The sequence below is a fragment of the Scomber scombrus genome, chromosome 14 (assembly GCF_963691925.1).
Source record: "Scomber scombrus chromosome 14, fScoSco1.1, whole genome shotgun sequence".
In the NCBI taxonomy this organism is placed as follows: domain Eukaryota; kingdom Metazoa; phylum Chordata; class Actinopteri; order Scombriformes; family Scombridae; genus Scomber; species Scomber scombrus.
Genome location: NC_084983.1, coordinates 23,193,563 through 23,215,184, shown reverse-complemented (window position 1 = coordinate 23,215,184; position 21,622 = coordinate 23,193,563). Strand labels below are relative to the sequence as shown.

Genomic DNA, 21,622 nt, shown 5'->3' with positions numbered 1-21,622 from the left:
TTCCTGGTGTCGACACACTATTTCTATCTCTCTTCTACTCACGCATGTACACAAACATGCACATAAACAGTAGAGCTTGCCATACAAGACAACAGGAGTGTTTCTCCAAGGGACAGTTATTGGCAGATGTAACGGGGACAGGAGGTGGAGAGATTCCACAATTCCTGCTTGCAGCATCCGCATGGCTTCAAGGGTCAGCATGACGAAAAATGCATCATCAAGTGTGTGGGGGCGTTCTGTGACAATGCAGCACTGTATGACTGTTAAATTGAGGTGAACATAATTAACTTGGCATGGAGAATGTACTGTCTGTTCATTTTGGCAGTTTTTAGGAGAACTTAACCAACATGAAACATACTGCGGTATAGTGGGAGCTCAAAAGAAGATCAAAATTGTGTAGTGCATCTTTACATAATAAATCATTAAACCATGTCATCATGACACCTACATATGTCAACCCATAGTTATTTTTATATAACTAGTTTTTCTTAAGTGTTAAGATTTTATGAAAAAAACATTTTTACATATTAATTTACAGTATTTTACTGTATGATTCAGTTCAGACATTCCTCTCCTTACTTAGCTGCTGGGTCATGTAAAGAATTAGATGAAGACACTGAAATCAGTCTTTGTCTTCACAGATGAATAGTGTGTGTGTGTCTGTGTGTGTGTGTGTGTGTGTGTGTGTGTGTGAGTGAGATTGTCCCACATGATGAATAGGGTTTCTATTCACATGCTTGTGGAACAAAGCTACTGTAGAGTTCAAGCTACTGCTGGATATCCTGTTGATATCACACAGGCCCATTCTTTTAGTTGTGTGTCTGTGTGTGTGTGTGTGTGTGTGTGTGTGTGTGTGTGTGTGTGTGTGTGTGTGTGTGTGTGTGTGTGTGTGTGTGTGTGTGTGTGTGTGTGTGTATGTGTGTGTATGTGCTTGTGAGTTAATACACATAGCAGCCGTTGTACAGTGTCGCTGCAGTTGCAGTTGAAGTCCAGACGGAGCATGTGACTGGCATCTTCAGAGCTGACGGGATTCCCGTCACCAGTATCACAACACATGGCAGAAAAAAAAATGCAAACACTGTTCAAGAAATATTCATGTAACTCTCCAGAAAGGAGTGAACAGATGTAGACACTAAGAAGCAGACCACCTATTCTTTGTCCCTCTGACCACCTTTGGTTCTTTTACCCTTAACTACCACATGTCATGTCAGTAACAAAGAACCTTTATTATCTCCATGTAACAGTGGACAATGGGATTGTGGTGGACATCATCAGGTCATTATTTTGCCTGATTTTTTTTCCACTTCCAACTCTTCCACTTGTGGACACCTCTTGCTGTGTGAGTGAGACTATGATCATGCTCAAAACCTGATTTAGGGCTGCATCTGACTATTTCTTATGTGCGTATCCATTATGAATTAGTTTTACAGTTATTTTCTTGATTAATCAATCACTCAGTTTATAAAATGTCACATAGTTTACAAGTGTTGGTAAGATGCCAATCAGTAGTTTACATATTTAAATGTCTTGTTTTGCCTGACCAACAATTCAAAGCCAGAAAGATTCAATTAACTTATCTACGATTGATGAATTTACTGTTTTTTTCAGCTCTAAATTGGCAAAACTGGTCTGTTAGAGGGTTGAAGGATGTTTATTACAACTTCAATAGAGACAAATTCCACTGACTCATTTACGTGGCCTAAACAATTACTTGTTCTATCACAAATGTTTGCACAAAAGTCCAAAAGTAGATTTCCTCAAGTCCCAAGTAAACGTGTCATGCTTTCTTGGTACTGTTTGTTTCTTTATCGGTGCATGTCTCCATTGGGTGGTGTCATGAGCTCAAGAGGAAGTGAAAGAGAGAAGAATGGGGGGAATTCTGTTGTACAAGTGAGAGAGAGGGGAAGAGGACAGAGAGGCGAGTGTCAACAGGGTCATGTATTTTTAGTGGTCACTGTCCTCTGCTGTCCTTGCACGGACACACGCAACCATTAAATAGAAGGGACGGCAGTGCATCCATCGTCCATGCATTCTGCATCTGGGATCCCCAACAATGCTGCTTTCAAATCCAACATTGCATATTCAAAATATTTCAAATATTTCCCATCCAATGGTTGATTTTTATCACATTAACAACAGACCTACGCAGTAATACCAAAGCTGGAATGCTGCTGTCGCTGTAGGAGCAAAATTAACATCTAATTCAATTCTGTTTGGTGGATTATTTACATGGACTATTCACATTACTGAATGTATGTATAAATGAGCCAGAGTTTGTCCAAAGCAGATGATGTATCAGCTACGGTATCAATGAGTCAGTTCTCCAAAGTTTTTTGATAATTTGGACGAATTGGCCCTTAACCTCTTACTAAAAATGTCAATTAATTACATTCAGTGATGCTGTTCAGTGCTTTGACAACCCAGTCATTGCTGCGTTTGGTGTTACTTCTATTTGTTCATCTTATAAATTGGTTAACTTTCTTATATAACTTTAAACTGCATTGAAAAAAAGACCATAAATGGTATTGCATCATTGCTTGCTACGTCTCTAAGTAAATGTTCTCTGGACAATGTACTTGTGGCATGTAATTCTTTCTTTGTTTCGTAGCAATTCATTTGTGTTGGCACGATCCTACAGAATCATATAGTCCAACAATGTGGTTTTGATTTAGAAACATGGTGAGAATGAGCTGAGAGCTTTCTTCGAGCTGATGTTTGTGTGTGTGTGTTTGTGTGTGTGTGTGTGTGTGTGTGTGTGTGTGTGTGTGTGTGTGTGTTTGTGCACAGACGCACATAACTTGCGTTTTCGTGTGTCCGAGTATGTCAGTGTTGACAGCTATGACATGCATGATGTATTTGCATATATGCGCCAGAAAAAAAAAAATCTTATGTTACCTCATCATGCTGTTTGCCAAAATGTACAGTGAGACATCCTCCAAGGGCGAGTGAGCTAAACACACATGCATACTTGCAATTTATTTTTTCCTAACAGTTTTGAGTAATGCAACCAGAACCCATCGTTTTCAAAGCAGAATAAAGTCATACTTCACAGTCATCAGGGTATTTACTCTGAGTGGCAACACAAATAGACAAACAGTCAAAGTGCTTGTGGTATGTAATGGAACTTGTCAGATTTTAAAACGTAGTGTAAAGTTTTGCTAGCAACACTGTCAAGTGACTGACACACAATAATAAGAACAATAATACTCAACAGTCTCTAATAGTTTCAGCACACACTACAACACATAACAGTTACTGTTGCTGAATTATTTGAACTGAATACATATAGATGGTGAAATCAACCATTTGTGTATGATATGTATATATTTAATAGTATATGTTTATGCTCCTCTATTGGCCACGTCACACTTAAAAAAGAGATTTGAATCTAAATAAGACTTTTACCTGGTAAATAAAGGATATAATAAAAGAAAAATACAGCCCAGAGTGAGCAATGTGTTGCCTTATAATGCAACACATCACTACAAATGAATATAAATTTCATTTCATTTTAAGCTTTGTATTAAAAAAGTTTAGAGAAATCACAATTAAACCATATAAACCATTTAAACCTTTGATCACCTGTACACCAGACTATTTCATACATTTGTTGAGACATTGTCTGAGAAAAGCTGACACTTAAAAACCATTGCGGTGTGTATATTACAAAAGGCGACTGTCAGATCCGACCATCATATTATGCCTTTTCATCTAATAGGAACTCTTTATAAGTTCACTCTAAGCACTTTTGGATGCCTATTTTATTGATGATTAAGCTGTGGTGAGTGTATATAAAATATGGTGATCCAACCTAGAGTGCCTCTGCCAGCATTTAGTATTACAGCTTATGGCACACTTCATCAGGCAAAACTATTTAAAAATGTAATACTGCTTTTTAAGGCATTACTTGATCTTACATTTTATAGGAGTAGACTTAGACTATAAAAGTGTTATGTAAGTACAGTCCATTTACCATTTACCATATTTTTGTATTTATTTTAAAAAAACTACACACATTTGTACTTCATGCTAAGTTAAAGACTTTTCTTCAAGCTGAAACTTGGTCCACTGTGACTCAGATGTTCAGCTATGAGATGATTGTACTACACATCATACCAAGGTGTGCCTACTTTTGAGGGAGTTCATGTGTAAGCATGACTGCAGAACGGAAAGTGGAGAAAGTTTAAAATCAGATGTCGGTTTAACACTTAATGTTTTCTGAGCTGTGAAGAAAACATAAAAACGGGGGAATAAAGTTTTCCTTAGAGCAGAAGCAGTTTTATTTCCGCAACCAGAATATAAACCATGGACTTCATACTAGTGTTGCAACAATTAGTCTATTAATTGAACAGTTTATCGACAGAAAACTAATTGTGAACTATTTTGATAATATTGGAAGCCCTTATAAAAGAAGTCACTTTATGGAGCACATGATTAAAACAAATACACAAACTGTATTAAACACGTACAGTACCAGTCAAAACTTTTGACTGGTGTCATGCAGCAGAAAAGTCAGCCTGTCTTGTTATGTAAGAAAGGTAATTAAATACTAGAGACACAGTATTTTCCTGCAGCTCAACTGCCTTTAATAAATCAACAAGTATGTGCATATAGACTTCCTGAGCTCTTCAGCCAGGGAGAAGCACATTTAACAGTTTAGGCAATTTACACATTTTATAGTTTCAACCTCCGCTCAAAAATAACAGTCACCTTGTATGCAGTCACATTTTACTGTCTGACACTTCCTGCAAGACACTAAATATTAATTCCATATACAGTATGTTGCCGTGCCTATCTTGTACAACTTCCAGTTCTTGCACTTAGTTCCTTTTTCCAATGATCACTTCATAGAATCGGGTTCAGTATGTATCATGTACTTTAGATGACCTCTCCTATTTCTTCTTTCCTAACAGATGAGACACTTATTTCATCTACACAAACAAGGACTGAGACATCTTGGCGAGACATCTTATTTCAAACAGAACAACGTGATATAAAAAGGGCAATAGACAGGGTTGAGAGTGCATCATGTGCTTTTGAGGCAATACTGATCAGTTAAATGGACTTCCACACTGGATTAATGATCATCAAAAAATATTAATATAGCAATACAATAGTATCTCCAACTGTACACTCTTCACACTGGTACTGTGTGTGCCTCTTTAAGTTTAGTCAATTAAATTATTTCAATAAGATTAAAAAAAATAGGTGCTCAATAGTTTCAGTACTTCAAGTCTCAAATGAAGTTATTTATCCATCAACTACTGTATTAAGTAGCTGACACACTGTCACAATTGTTGTGGCATCCATGTTGCCTGTCACAGTAGACTCAGGACCTCAGAAACCAAAAACACATGTTTTATGTAAGTAAAATAACTCTTTGTCAAGTAGAAAAACTGTCAGCTGTTGTAATTACTGTCACTCTTGCTCTCTTCATATCAACTGAATGCAACATGTTTATAGTGGTTCTATGGCATTCTGAGAAATGCATGAAATGATAAAATAAAGATGTGGATGACTGTATTGGACAGTAGCTATTAGAATACACATAATGATTAGCTGATTATTTGTAACAGCGTCAGTGGATCTGTGGTTTGATGTTTGTAAGGGAGAGCACGTGGAGAGTGGTAGGAGTCACATGGACATGAACAACGACTGACATGTTTCACTCACAAAGTACTGAGAGAAACTGTCACTGGCATGAAGGAAAAGACGAAACAATCACAAAGGTGAGGGAGGGGAGATGGAGGCCAAAAAAAAGCAATAAGAGCGAGAGAGAGCAGAGAAGTGAGGGAGTGAGGAGGAGAGTGTAGAAAGTGATGTCGTTTTGTGTAACTCACTGGATACATAGCATGACATCAGAGCTGTCAGAGCTGGAGTTGATTCCCACTGGGGCTGCCTATGGTGTAAAATAAGGCACTCAGAGGAAGACCACTGCAGAGAGGGGTGATAAAAACGTTTTATGGCATGAAGGAGATCAATGAAAAGTCTGCAGTGATGACACGAGAAAAAACGCAGACAGAGAAAGAAGAGGAGAGAGAGAGGAGAGGTGTAGGTCTGATGATTTGTCATGTGATTGGGGTGTTGATTTAATAGTAAGGAACTCCACCATTATAATAGGCACAATACTGGATGTTGAAACATCTTCAACAAAAGTAAGAAATCAGAACAAATAAATGAATAAAAAGCTGGTCAGAATAGCACATAAGTGGCTATTTACACTTGAAATGTTTTATACAGTCTGTGTTGTTTTGTAACACAGTTTTATACTATAGATGTGCTGTCAGTATAGCATCATTTGGCAAAAATCACAATGTAATGTGGCTGATTTTGATTATAAAAGTGATACTTTATAATCTACCCCAAATTTCCTGCATAGATACTGTGCAGAAAATTGTTGTAACCAAACCATCAGTTTCAATGAATTATTGAGTACTGTCCCATTGGGGCTATAACACCCTGATATATCAGCAGAGCTTTCACAGGTTTGTAGGATCACTAATAATAGTATCTCCCGGATGTCTTTGCCAGGTGCTTTCTGGCAGATCTTTGGTATTCAAAGCTGTGGATACACACACAGCAGCTTCAAAGAGTGGGCATCACTCTGCTTTTAAAACAGAAATTTCATGCTGTCTGAAACCTAAACACATTTTTTTTTCCAACAGTGGAAAACAGCACTGCAAGTGAGCGAAAGCCCAGGCACTATTTTTCTTAACTCTGTATTTCTTCAATGATTGTTGACTACGGATGGCTGTAAACTGTGTTGGAGATTTTGCAGGCAGAGACTAAGAAAGTTATTGAATACCCAATACCGCTTTTATCAATGAACAGGTGATTGTCACTGATGAATACTTATATCATTCATTTATAAAAAAAACATTAGCATTAATACAATTGTTTTTAACTAAGCATCGTAGGAAGTAATTTCTTGTCCATGTAAAAGTTTTTTGCATCAACTGGAGAACAGGTGAATTTTAAAACTTCCCAATCAGCACCATCCACAAGAATAAAGTGTTTTTTCTCTTTAATTGTGTTATAGTTTTCTTTTTATTATTATGTGCCACTACCTAGGACTACTGTTGGTGTTTTTTCTTGACTGGACACTGGCACTGCAAAACCACAGTTTATCCTTCAAGGTTAGAGTGTGGTCTCAGTTTGGTCAGACTTCAGTTATTTTGACGCTGAGGAGCCGCTGTGACTCACTGTTAACTGACATGCTAAGATGTTTTTTCTGTGTCAGTCCCAAGAGAGAGCGAGTGGTGTGTGTCTGTGTTTGTATGCCAGGATGTGTGGGTTTCTGGCAGCATATGCAGGAGCTGCTTGGTCTGCATTTAATTTCTCTGACTGGCAAAGAAGATCTTTCCACACAAACATACACACACACACACACACACACACACACACACACACACACACACACACGCACACACACACACACACACACACACACACACACACACACACAGATCTACATGGAGGACCTGTGGTATTTACATGAACATGGCCAATTACTGTACTTCTCGGTCTGTCCTCTCTACACTCATTGTCCTTTCCCTGACTCCCATCTGTCTTTCCATGAGACTCTCGATCAATAGTCTTTTTTCCTTCTCTATGTTTCTTTGTCTGGTTTTCATTTTCATTCATTCGTTTTCATTTTGGCTTAAACATTCAAGTTCTATCCATAATATACAAAATGCCACTGAAATGCATAATTGCTATTGTAGGGTTTGTGTAGTTTCTGTCCTCATCTTGAAAAGTGGGGTTCACTCCTGGGAAAGACCACAACACACTGTTCCTCTTACTGTAAAGTATTTTTCTTCCTTCTTTGGGCATGGTAGTTAAGGAACAAGTAGCCTTTGCATCAGTATAAATGATCTATAACCCCTCAATTTAGTCTGTCTTAGTGTCAGTATAGCATGTGAGAAGGGAGAAGTTTCTCTATCACTGATCTGTAGGACTGACCTGGACCTGTCCAGCAACAGGAGGTATTGAAGTGAAGGTGACCCTGCCTTGAGTTTAAATGGAGGGGAAGCCAAACTCGCTGTGAGTGTCTGTCTCCTAGGAGCTCTTAGCGCCTCATGTATTATTTGAAAGGCATCCGTCTGTCCAAGGCTTTTCACTGCCTCACTTGGCTAATGTGACTTAAGTTTAATGGAACTTTTTTGCACGTTTCGGCACACACAGACACACAAACCTCCCCACAAGCTGACAACCTTCATCACTAACACCACTGGGGATCCACTCACAGTATCTGCCTGTCTGCATTTAGGCTTTTTCCACTCACTCTCACTTTCAGCAACTGCATATGTGGACCAAAAAATGTAATCCAGAACAATGAGTGATGTTCTCATTTTAGCCCAGGTAACTAAACATGAAAGCAACAATGTTATGTCTTCTACATGTCTCTACAGTTGATTGTCATATCATGATGAACTCCCACAGAATATGGTGCATTAAAAATTAAATATGGCTTTTGCTTAAAAAAAAAGTATGCTGTCAGAGTGTTCTCAGCGGTAAAATTGAACACTAACCTAACCGCTTCCTTCTTCTTTCTCTCTGTTCCTGCAGGTCTATCGACGGCCAAGAGGAAGTTTGCAGACTCTCTCAACGAGTTTAAATTCCAGTGTATCGGAGATGCTGAGACGGATGATGAGATATGCATAGGTGAGCTTGCTGATATGAAATCCAATACATTCCCTGTACCGACAGAGGAAAGTCTGTAAATAGACACTCGTCAATATCTAGTCATTTATAGCCACAGAAATAGAACAGTCATATCAGCACTAATTTAAAGGCCAGCTTGATTTTCAGACAAACTGTCTCGAATTATCTGGCCTGAATTTGATCTTTGTTCGTTTTTTAGTATCAAAGCTTTTAGTATTCAAAGCCTTTTTCAGCAAATAATGAACATTCTAAACAAAGTGATGATCATTTGCTTGTTATTTGGATGTTGCAGTTCTGATCTATGCCTTTTTTTAGTTTTTATTATTTGTCTTACTTTTAGCTCAATATTGTTTCATTTTCATGTGAGAATCATCAAGTGTGATATAACAAGAGTATCATTACATGGAAATGAACTTTAAGCCTAGGCCATTTTCAGGTAAGATCAGTTTCAAATTGTGCAAAAGCCCAATTCTTCACTTGAATCTGTCTGTTGGCATTATACTGAAAGATGTGCAGACAGTCCAGTAAGTACCGTGGTGCTACATCAGCAACTTTGAATGGAAATAGTCTGCAAGCATGCAACCTGATCAACAGTAAATGTTGTTTTATGCCCCTGTTGCATCAGAAGCAAATAACTTGAGATATGAAGAACAGTTTACACTGCAGATTTCTGTTCATCATCTATAATAAAAGCATATTACATAGAATATACAGCCATGATTACAATGCCAATGTTTCATCATCCTCTATAATAAAACACACTTAATAAAAGTGACATGTTTCATGGCTCTTGCTTAAGCCTGTTGTACATATCCTGAGATGTTAACTACTCTGAAAGCAGTGGGAGAAACATCATGCTGACCCAAATCTGACACATAACGGTGTACGCATGAGTATTATTTAATACTGGTTATAATAATACTGTACATGAGAATATGATTAGTGATTCCATGAACTCATCCAGGCCTTTCAGTGCTCTTCTAGTGTCTGTCCAAACAGCCTGCTGTGAAACATGCAGCAGTCATCACCACACCCTCTCATGGTGCCTGGCTCTGCCTGTGCAGGCTGCAGCTCCTCGCTGGCCTGACGCACCCACTGCTGTTGTTTAACTATCCCCAGCTATCTTTCCTGAACAGCTTGCTGGTCAACTGGGCCACACTATTGTTTTTAGGATATTCATAATCATGTCAAAACTCATTTGTTCTCTTTGATACAATGATGATTTTACTCCAGACTGATTTCCACCATATCCATTATACAAATAAATGATAAAGTAAAAGATTGTTATTCAGATAAAACGCAATGTGGAAAAAGCCCAAGAATAGGCTGTGCTAGTTTTACTAGGTCATTTTATATAATTGTAATTCTCTCCTTATTATGTTTTTTCTTGTTCTATGTGATTGATAAAGAATGTGTGATTAAGCTAACTGAAATATTTGACTTTTGTGACTTTTTATGAGCTTTATTAAAGGATTGTGTTGTTGTTTTAATGCATACAGTACCTTGTGTATTCCTGAGGTTCTGCTGATTTATAGTTGGATCCAACTTCTAAGCACCAAATCCTGTAACTTGAAGTCTGATGTTGAAAATCAGAGTGTGTGTAAGTGAGAGTATGACTGTGCTGTCATGTGAGGATTAGGGTATAAACTTGGGCTCCTCTGTCTGTGTGTATGCATGTGTGATTTTTACATGTTGATACACATGCTGCACATGCTCAGTATGAACTCACTGTCTCTGAAGAACGGAGTGTGTGTGCGTGGTGTGTGTGTGTGTGTATGTATTTGTGTGTGTGTGAAGTGTTTGACAGGGACGGAACTGAAGTGGAAACTCTGACCCAGAACAATGTAGCAGTACTTTGCTTGCCAGCGAGTGAGGAAACAAGCAGCGAGCTCTGCTCAAAGTGAACACACCACAGAAACAAATCCTCTAAATTGCGTTTTAAATTTTAGTTAAATACTCTGCTGTGTCACAAGTTTAGTCAAATCAGCAGAGGTCCAAGAGCAGGAACAAAACATCTGCATCCCTGCCACCTCATGTCAACTTTCTTAAAAACACTTTCTGTTCCTGTTTGCCTGTACTTAGGTGTCTCTCATTATTAATCATTTGAAATGCTAACTTTTTCTCTTTCTCTTTGTCTTCTGTGTTTTATGTCTCCATGTCCACCGATGTGTCTATCCTCAGCCAAGTCTCTTCAGGAGTTTGCAGCAGTCCTACAGAACTTGGAGGATGAGAGGACACGGATGGTGAGTGTCCCAGCAGACTATATTGAACGTTGTTGATTGGAGGAAGTGGAAATGAATTGTCATACACTTAAATTCTTATACTTATTATCACTCAGGAAATATATTGATGTTGACAGGGCTGTCAACTGTTATTATAGAAGTAGAATCAGATTTATTCACTAAATAGCACAAGTACAAGCAATTCAACATAGTCCAGATGTGAACAGAAAAAGCTATAAACATAAACACAAACATAACAGTGTAAGAAAGAGAAAGACTATAGTTTACATTTCTGTGTTGTGGGGTTGGACTATGTGCTTGCATATTTACATAATAAAGACCGTGTGTGTGCAAAAAAGAAAAATATGAATAGAAGTTTGAATAACAATGTAAATATAACTATTAGTGTGAATAAACTGTGTTAACAACAAAGGGATCTAGTTAACAACAATTAAAACATAATAATCTATATACATCTACATGTTGCAACTAGTTTTTAAAATCTGTTTCAGTGGATAAGTCATTATTCTTTATTCAGGTTTCATATGGCATCAAAATAAGACTTTGGTCCATCTTATGATCAGCATATTGTGTTTTTAGAGGGGTTTGCATGTCCCTGTAATCCTGGGAGCTGTGTTTTTGTTGCAGTAGCTTCTTATAGAGCGATGCTTAGATACAATATGTAAAATATATTTTAAACGAAATAATACATTAGGATTTATGATTCATGTTTAACGTCTTTGCCGAACAAAATATTATATGAGTAACAATGAAAATGTATACAATGTCAGTAGTAATTTAATTTGCCTACACTATCTATGACCTTAATTTTATATGTCTATGACCTTAATTTATGTGTGTCTGTGTGTGTGTGTGTCCGCAGATCGAGAATGCCAACGATGTGCTGATTATGCCTCTGGAGCGGTTCAGGAAAGAGCAGATCAGTGCAGCCAAGGTAAGGGTGTGAATGCACAGCCACATGACTGGTGATGCACATGTACTGTGCATCAGTATTGATATTCTGGCAGTGTAACATAAATCAATAACTCAATAAAGTCATTTTAGTGTCTTTTCAGCGCTGGCAGATATTACATTTGCTCAAAACGTTATTCACGCAATACAGTACACTTAAACTTAAAGAAATATTAATATTTTTTCAAATTAAACTGTTAGGTATTTATAGACTTGTATTTATACCATTTGATAATTGCTGTGTGCTTTTGGCACTTGAATGGGGCACTGCAGATGAAAGCGTTGCAGTCTCAGCAACATTGGCACCTCCGCATCAGTACCACCTGGTTGATTTTACTGCAGCTTATTTGTTTTTTTTCTGAATATGCACTATACTATTCAAATGTCACCTATTTAGTATATACTCACTATATTATCAGATTTAAAAGGACAGTTCATATTTTTTGAAGTGGAGCTGTATTAGGGCCTTATTCATAGTCAGTGTATTACTGTACGTACAGTTAATTTGGGTCAGTACACTTCCTGTTTGGAGAAGCAGAACTAAAGCTAAGCAAAGAACCCCACTTCAAAATATACAAACTATCCCTTTAAGTAATTTTCCAATTTGATCATAGTAGCTCCACAAAAACAGCATTTGTACTGCTGCTTGGGCCTTTTTTTGCACATATTAAAGCATGCAGGATTACAGTGTAGTTCTAATAAGATCCTCCATTGTGGAACACTAAGGCAGTATTTCAAGAATGTGTTTTGATAACCTTACTGCAATGCACATATTTTAAAAGTCCAGAAAAGCAGCTTTACTTGGAGCAAACAGACATAAAAAGATAACAGCTGACAATTTAACCGAACAAGCCATTCGCCATCAGTAATGAGTACGGTAAATCTTTACAACAATGTCATGAGAGGATATCTTATATAACGGGCATATAAAGTGCTTATGACACCTTAAAAGGCTCGGTCTTCATCTCAGTCAGTTATTTTAACAGTACAGTGACGTGTTCAAAGAATATATGAAAGTCCTTTTGAGATATGCTTTTAATAAAAGTCTATAGTACATATACAGAATATTTACTGCATGTCTAAGGGTAGCCCTCCTCTCCCATGGTGGTGTCTATGAAGGTCTGAACCGTCGCTACATGACCTGGATAGGAGATTAGAGGAATACATAATGATGCCATAAATCACTAATTCCCACAGGGGGGGTCTCATAGGCCTGCAGGGCTCCCTCATGGCATCGCTGGTGTTTTAGTGTTTCAGTGTGTATAAACCTTGGCTGAATGTACAGGAGGGCATGAATACACTGAACTTACAAAAGTGAGTAGGTAAAGTAGTAAAGTGTAAAGTACAGTAAAAGCGTGTAGGTTCTGAAACTAATTTAGTGGGATTTGACTATTTACTATGTGGTTTGATTTTATTTAAACTATGGTCTACTTATTTCAGTTATTTACTGTAGTGTTACTGTATAATTTTGTTAAAGGAATACGATACAATCATTTGATTATTTATTATCTAATTTGACCATATTTGGCTTTTTTAAATCATTGTTTTTATTTCCCTTTTTTTCTTTTTTCCTTTTTTATTATCCCAAATATATACGGTCTCACTCAAACCATCAACATCAGCATGTTTAAACACATTAAGCACATTTAAACTTGAATGTATGTATGATCTATGTTTTACGTGTACATGTGCATTGTGACATTGTGACATTGTCGGTATGTGTGTTGTGTGATGCAGCAGCTTGGAGCCTACTATAATAAAGTATATATTATCTAACCTTATCTCAAACATGAGGTTGTTTACTTTTTAATAAGTGTAAATACTCAAAACTAAATGAGAACCTTGGACAGGACAGATAAATCCCACACATGACTCAAGACTTACTAGAAAAATATTACTTTCTAATGATTTTTTCTTATGCATGTTTTACAGATAATCCCTCTACTGAACATTTGTGGTAATCCCTCACCCTGTGTAGCAAATTTGCCATCTTTCAGTGTTTATAATCTTTTTACAGTAGGTCATGATGCACTTGCCCTGAGCAGTCATTAGCCATAGGACCTAGATGAGTAGCCATGGGGGTTCCCCTGATACATGCAGTATTAAATATGTTATCGGTGCATACTGTGCTAATCCACCTCCACAGCAGGTCATTGTTTGATTGTGACATGGTGGCCGGATTAAGAAGTGAACGTATAATCTGTGCAGTTAGGTCACCGTGAGCGATTTACTAATCCCAGTTTAGCCCTAAAAGAACTGACAACATCTTCGCCTGGCACAGTTTCACCTTGTCCTAAAGCTTCAGAGTTGTCACTCCTTCTAACACTAGGCGAGTTTTAGGGGAATTACAGCAAGTGGATAAAGAATAGTAGAAATATATTTAAAACATGCTGGGCTATGCATAATACAGTGTATTAAAAATAACTACCACTTCAGGTCCAGGGTCTAATCTTATTCACCATAGACTTTATGCAAATCAAACTGTGGCAGAAACAAGGCCTCATTGCATCACACAAGTAATTCACCTTCAACGTGCACTGTCAGCATAAAAAATACAACACTGCTCTTTAACACAAAAGGACATAGAGCTGCTAATGTGAGGCCCATGCCTGTATTAAACAAACACATCACACCTGCAACAATGATAGAAGCTGAATAAACACAATCAGCATAAAGTCTCTGAAACAATCCACTGCTGATAAAGTTTTGGACAGTTGGTATTACTACGTGTTTTAACTAACTATTTAAGTTGTTGATGACTGGATTAGGTCATAGTATCTCAGTCAGCCATGTGTCAGTGTCTCAGTTAGTATAAACCCCAGCAAGACAGCAAATACTGCTTCTGTTAAATAATCCAGAACAGTTTGTCTTTCACTGTTATTGAGCTTTGGTACTCTGGTAAAATATATGTTCAATAAAATGAATGTTTACAAAAAAATTCATGCCATCTGCTGTATGCATGAACAAGCCGGGAATGATGATGTATTGGTTGTCTTCATGTTTCAGTGGGACTTGTTAGTAATTGATGACATGACAGAGCATAAGAGTTTGTTGTCAAACTCGAATGTGGCTGTGATGAGTCAATCTGGTGGCAGGACATGACCCTGTATAAAAGAATTTCATTTATTCCTGAAAAAAGAAAATCTTCAGTGTGTAATCATACTTGGGGGACATTGCCACCTGCTGGCTGACAATGGAAATGTTTTAAAGTACTACTGCCCCTCTACTGTACATTTCACCAATAATTCAGATATAAAATTAACCATGGTTGATTAAAAACATGATGTTTAAGCTGTTTCTGCAGTCTGTGTTTTTGCACACTTTGAAGCAAGAAAAAAAAATCAGTCTTTCTCTGTTAGATTTTTAAACATATTTTTAGTCAAAGTGAAACTTATAATGAGGGAGATACAGGAGAGAGATGCACCAACAGCAATCATCACATACATGATTTCCACAGTGAATATGAAAAAGTGAAAGAGGCAGACTTGTAACAGAGGCCTTGTTGTTTAAAAGAACGTTCATCATCTCTGATGCGTTCTGCAGCTGTTGTCTGTTCCTCCTCCGGCCCTCAGGACTCTACTTGTTGAAATGGTCTTGGCAATCAAACACCTGTGTCATGTGATTGATACTGAGGGTTGACATCATGGGCTTGTCTGAGTACCGGCCGATGAGACATTATTTTGTTGCTTTGTTTATTTCCTTGGTTTCAAGAGGAGCGGGAAAAAGAAATTCACACAAAGACTGTGAGGTCTGTTTTTGGCTAATCCAGTAAAAGAAATATGACAAATGAGGGTAATTCATCACATTGAGGCAATGCTTCTCATTGATTTATATCATTAACCACAAAAAGCTATTTTCACAGATGACATTTTAACTTGTAATAGTAGGAAAACCACTAACAGCATTAACAATAGCATCATATTAAAGTGTCTCAGTAAAGCTTGGCAATGAAAGAGAAGCAGTTTGCACAATGGCAGGACCCTGATACTGAGGAAGCTAAATGGAATGCAGCTATTATTCATTTTATCATTTACATGTGCTTTTCCTACTGTGTCCAAATGTGTTCACTGTGGTATGTTACTGTGTAGTGAGTAAGCAACTGAACTGTTTTTAAGATGATTCAAATCTGCCCCAATGGAAGAAGGCACACAGCTTAAAACATCATGTGAAAGGGATATCATGATATAAACACTATAACAACATCCCTGAAGGTTCACACATTTGTATCATCCTCCAGTATGCAGTATATGGTTATGTTTACCAAATCTACTTTCCAGTATCAGTAAGATTCAGGTAAAGAATGCAATACTATTGATAAATGGAGGTTTTCAGGTGAGGTTGCTCGTATCGCATCTGTTTCAACAGAACAGAATATAGGATGGATCTCCAATTAATAGCAAAGAGGATACTTGTTTTTCTGCCATTATTAACTATTACTGATTGATTTCTTTTTTTATCAACCGATTGATAAAAGCGTTTGTATAATTTCAGAAAATAGTGAAATATGTTGATTATAGTTTTAATCTTCATATGCCTTATTTTGTGTGACTAACTGTCCAAAACTCCAAAACTATCCACAACAGAGAAGCAGCAAAGTTTAGGAAGCTGGAACCTTCCACATAAAAAAAGATTTCCATGTTCACCTGGTCCAACAAATAGACTGATTTTTTCTGCACTTAAATGGTTAAATGTTCCCTCTTTATATCTTGAACAATGGAAACACAGGATATTCTTATTCCGTCACGTCCCATGTTTTTGAGCTTTTTTCGGAAAGCTCCAGCCTACTCATGTTATGAGTTTGGGATAAAGAAACGTAATAACATTAACAAGCTGGGGCAGATGTACAGTAATAATACCGCAGGGCCTCACTGACAATGGTAGACCCACCCTGATCCACCCATTTATGTGTTATCGTCTCTCCTTTTGTTTCCCTGCCTGTCTCTCTCTCTCTCTACTGATTCATGTCTCCTCCTTCAACTGGCTTTAATTAGTTTAATGATTCTAACGTGACAGTACAACCAAAAGAAAAAACATGATCAGCAACTGAACTCCTCCACTCTCCTCTTCTTCTTCTTCTTGTGTTTGTGTGGCTTGGACATTTGAACACTTTACATTTTTTCCCTATATTTTTCAGTCCAGTACTCTTGAATACACACCCTGTTCTATCTGTCCCTGGTTTATCATCCATCCATCTGTCTGTCTTTTATGTCAGTGAGCTCAGCGCTGATGAAACAGTCTGTTGTTTAATAAGCAGCTGTGTTCCCCAGAGGAACTTTTTTTTTATACTAGACTCCCCGAAAAATGGAAAATATGATGTGTAAGCTAGAGATAAATTCACATAAAATGAAGTTTGCCTTGCTTCCTGTTCTCAAAACCTGCAGCTGTGTGTTTTTTCTTCCAACTGTACAAGCACTGTGGTTGATTTCAGCCCATCTTAATAGGAATATAATTAAATGATATGTTTGGTCTATTATCGGCACAGAAATATTGGGAATGAACTTCTGTGGGAGTTTAATTAACTGTGATGAAGCTTCATCATTTGTTCTGCCACCCAATTAAAAGTTTTTTGTTTGTTTTATCTGTTGCAGGAAGCTAGGAAAAAATATGACAAAGAGACAGAGAAGTATTGTGCAGTACTGGAAAAGCACCTTAGTCTTTCAGCAAAGAAGAAAGAGTCACATCTACATGAGGTAAGATGTTGGCAAGATGTTGCGTCTGATTGGTAATATTGCTCATATTTTCCATGAATATCAGGGAATCCGTTTTCTCAATTTCCTTCCCTGTTGTAGGCGGACAACCAAGTAGATAACGTACGACAGCATTTCTACGAGGTTTCTCTGGAGTATGTCTTCAAGGTGCAGGAGGTGCAAGAGAGGAAGATGTTTGACTTTGTGGAGCCTGTAAGATGACACTTGTTTTTTTCTCCTTTTATGTAATATGCCTTTTTTTTTATTCTTCTTTTCCCCCCAGGAGACTGTGTGCACATGCTCATTTTCAGCAGTAGTCTGTTTTACATTCATTCACTTTGACATATCCACACCCAGCAGCTGCACCGTACAGTCACAGTCCTATAAAGACTGGTAGTGGTAGTGAGGAATAGAAGACAATTTGTTGCATAAAAACCACAAAAAAACGCCTTTTAACTCTACAGGAAAGTATATATATATATATATATATATATATATATATATATATATATATATATATATATATATATATATATATATATATATATATATATATATATATATATATATAGGGTCTTATTTACTGGTTCTGCTTTAAGTTTTGTCTTTTAAGATATTTAATTTTCTCTGTCACATGGAAACATTATATTTCACAATTACACAGTATTTTTGGTAAATACAAATTCTTCAAACTTTTTGTTCTATGAATCTGCTAAATACAACATCTGTTTTCTCATCTTTCCTCGGTTTTTTATTTTATTTTTCCCTTACATCTCCCCTACTTGATCACTCTCTTGCTTCTCGTCTTCCACATCCTTGTACTTTTCCCCTTCCTTCTCATCTTGCCTCACTACCACCAAAATCTGTGTTTTCTCTCCTCTGTTCTCCTTCTGCACCTCCTTTGTCACTTTCTCCAAATCCTCAACCCTTTCTTGCCTCTTCACGTCCTTATACTTTTCTCTCTCCTACTCCATTTCTCCCTCTCATTCTTTTCTCACACATCTGCAATTATTGCCCATCTTCCATCTTCCTTTCCCCTTGCCGTCATCTTTCTCCTTTCCTCTCTTTTTTTCATCTGCTTCACCTTTTTGTTCCCTCAGTTGTTGGCATTTCTCCAAGGCCTGTTCACCTACTATCACCACGGCTATGAGCTGGCAAAAGACTTCAACCACTTCAAGACTGATCTTACCATCAGTATACAGAATGTAAGGTCGCATGACACACACACACACACACACAGACACACACACACACACACACACACACACACACACACACTCACACACACACACACACACACACACACACAAAGCACACAAAGCACACAAAGCACACAAAGCACACAAAGCACAAGTAAACACGGCATCCTTAAACACTAGCTTAATCAGTACAGGAAACATTTTTTAATCAAACCTGCCCCAAAAATAATTTAGGAAGACATGTAAAAGAAAAATACATTTATAAAAATCCACAGACTGAGATTAAAACCAACACTTAAAGAGTCATCTAGAAATAATAGCATTTGTAACCAAAAGTTCACACGTAATCCTCACTACAGAAAGGGTGCTAGTATAGTTATACCTCCATGTCAAGAAAAATGAGAAAATGATAAAGCTTGAATTATCAGGTTATTTAGCATAAACATTGTATTCCTTATTCTGCTAAAAAAAAATGGGTTAGTATAAGATCTGCTGCTGTTGCATGTTTAGCTAACACAGGATCAGACCATTCGATAAAAGGCCTGAGGTGTGAGTTTCTCCATGTTTGTGTTTGGACAGACGAGGAACCGCTTTGAGAGTACACGGTCAGAGGTGGAGTGTCTGATGAGAAAGATGAAGGAGAATCCACATGAGCACAAGAGTGTCAGCCAGCACACCATGGAGGGATATCTGTTTGTTCAGGAGAAGCGTATGTATCTGCCCACTTCTATATATGTGTGTGTGTGTGTGTGTGTGTGTGTGTGTGTGTGTGTGTGTGTGTGTGTGTGTGTGTGTGTGTGTGTGTGCACGCACGTATGTACACAATCACTTAATTAAAAAGGTCACACATCCTAAAATGAGTGCACGATGTAGCAAAAAATTGCAGTGTGGTATTAACATGGGAACATTTTGTGTGTGTGTGTGTGTATTGGTACATGCTTGTATCTGTCACACACACACAGTACATGCATAGAGTACACACACATCCTATCCAAGCAGCAGGACAAACAAACCATAATGAACGTGTGGTTGATGAAGTCAATCCTGACCGTGACAGCAACTCTAGGTGTGCGATTGCCATGGTAACATGTCTACCACTAAAGCCTCTTTTTTTTTAACCTTGTCTCTGTCTCTGTTTTCTCTATGTAACATTACTCTCCTTTATCTCTCTGTCTTTATTACTCTCTTCCCCTGAGATTGGAGGCAGGGAGTGCAGTGAAGAAGATGAAGGAGAATCTTTAATATCTTTTTATCTCTCTCCATTTCTTGCTGTCTCTCCCTCAGGCTCATTTGTGTCTACCTGGGTGAAGTACTACTGTACGTACCATCGTGAGCCTAAGAGGGTCACCATGGTCCTATTTGACCCTAAATCAGGAGGGAAAACGGTGAGGAGCTTTGGCCATTAAAATATACAGTTGAGGTCAAAGTGTTACAAAACATTAGATTCATGAGTCTCTATGTGTGTCTAAAGCAGTGGAAACATTTATTAAGTTCAGTTCACACACAAATGATCAACACATGCAGACACTTAGCGTATCTTGGCCTAAGCGTCACTTCAGCATGTCGTCATATCATCTCCTTTGAAGTTGGTTCCCACCTAGTTCGTTCCACAGGGCTGCTCTCCATCACTCATTAACACACACTTCTCACTGCCAAGCACAAAACAAGCTCTCACTGTGTTTGGCATAATTATATAATTTCCAATATTTGACATCAGAAAACTTGTGAACTTTTTCAAACCATCAACAGTAGCCTAAATGTCAAGTTTTGCGTCAGTACTTCATTGCCAAGACAAGGAGCTTTTTTGATGCGTGGTACCATTTCACACCAGTGTACAGTCATAGATGATTTACCTGTTTTTAGAAGAGAAAGATGACCATTTTCAGAACAGTAGCCTTAAAAAACAAGTGTGCAGTTCAGGCCAAAAATGTTCAAACAGTTTTCTTGAAGTGCTGTTATCTCTCTCTCCACCTACGTAGTGAATAAACCACAGCTTATGCAGCTCAGGCCTGTTTTCTGAAGGTTGAAGGTAGTATCAGAAGCAATGGACATCACAGAACGATGATCTCTTTGATTGAAAGGGCAAACAAGAGCAGCATTTTTTCCTTTTTAAAGTGCTCAGGTCAACATTCAGCAGCTCGGCTACTATTTACTGATTGAACCCAGTACGCTGGCACGAACTGAGCCTCTCAACTCCAATACAGCCAGACAGTGAGGAGGGTATTAACTGAACAAAACATAGAGATCTGAAAGGCACATGGTGAAACAGGCCAGTGGAAAAAAGGACAGAGCAGCTGTACAGGACTGAAAGGGAAGAAATAAAAGTCATGATGTCAGACTTGAGCCCATTAGTGTTTCATAGTAAGATAATCAAATCTGGATGAAAACTCGAGTTAACAGTGAATGTATACACGTGGTGCTTTATCACATGATATTTAAAAAAACAAAAAAAAACAAAAACGCATGATATAAATGGAATATAAATAAAGTAAACCACAGCACACAAAAAGCAGTGGTGCTGGGAAATTTCCAAAAATGGACACACCCTTGTATGTGAAAGATGAAAATACTGAGCAATCTGTGAACATGCTTCAGACTTCTAGGGTTTTGTTATCCTGAGTATCTGACACTGATTTAATATCATAACTTTCTTTTTTACTTTTCTCACATTTTTGTCAAATATTATTTGAACTGTATTTGTTCATATTTAAAAGTACCATGGGGGACAGAAATATAAGTGAATTGCATCTAAATGAATTTAGATCAATAATCAACAATATGGAACTACCTGAACTGTCCATGTGGATGTAAGCTAAACTCCATTATTGGTGTGATTTTAACATATGATTAGATGGAGAATGTCACTTGCAGTACAGTT

At 37.6% G+C, this 21,622-nt stretch overlaps 1 protein-coding gene across 1 annotated transcript in view; it reads left to right on the top strand.

Annotated features, from left to right (window-relative positions):
- Window positions 1-21,622, top strand: part of LOC133993908 (rho GTPase-activating protein 26-like) — a 99,928-nt gene that overhangs the window by 33,256 nt on the left and 45,050 nt on the right. The window contains exons 2-9 of the mRNA XM_062433041.1: window positions 8,569-8,664; window positions 10,846-10,907; window positions 11,770-11,841; window positions 17,447-17,548; window positions 17,648-17,758; window positions 18,646-18,750; window positions 19,324-19,453; window positions 20,029-20,129. Coding sequence (XP_062289025.1) covers window positions 8,569-8,664; window positions 10,846-10,907; window positions 11,770-11,841; window positions 17,447-17,548; window positions 17,648-17,758; window positions 18,646-18,750; window positions 19,324-19,453; window positions 20,029-20,129 — 779 coding nt within the window. The remainder of the gene's footprint in view (window positions 1-8,568; window positions 8,665-10,845; window positions 10,908-11,769; window positions 11,842-17,446; window positions 17,549-17,647; window positions 17,759-18,645; window positions 18,751-19,323; window positions 19,454-20,028; window positions 20,130-21,622) is intronic.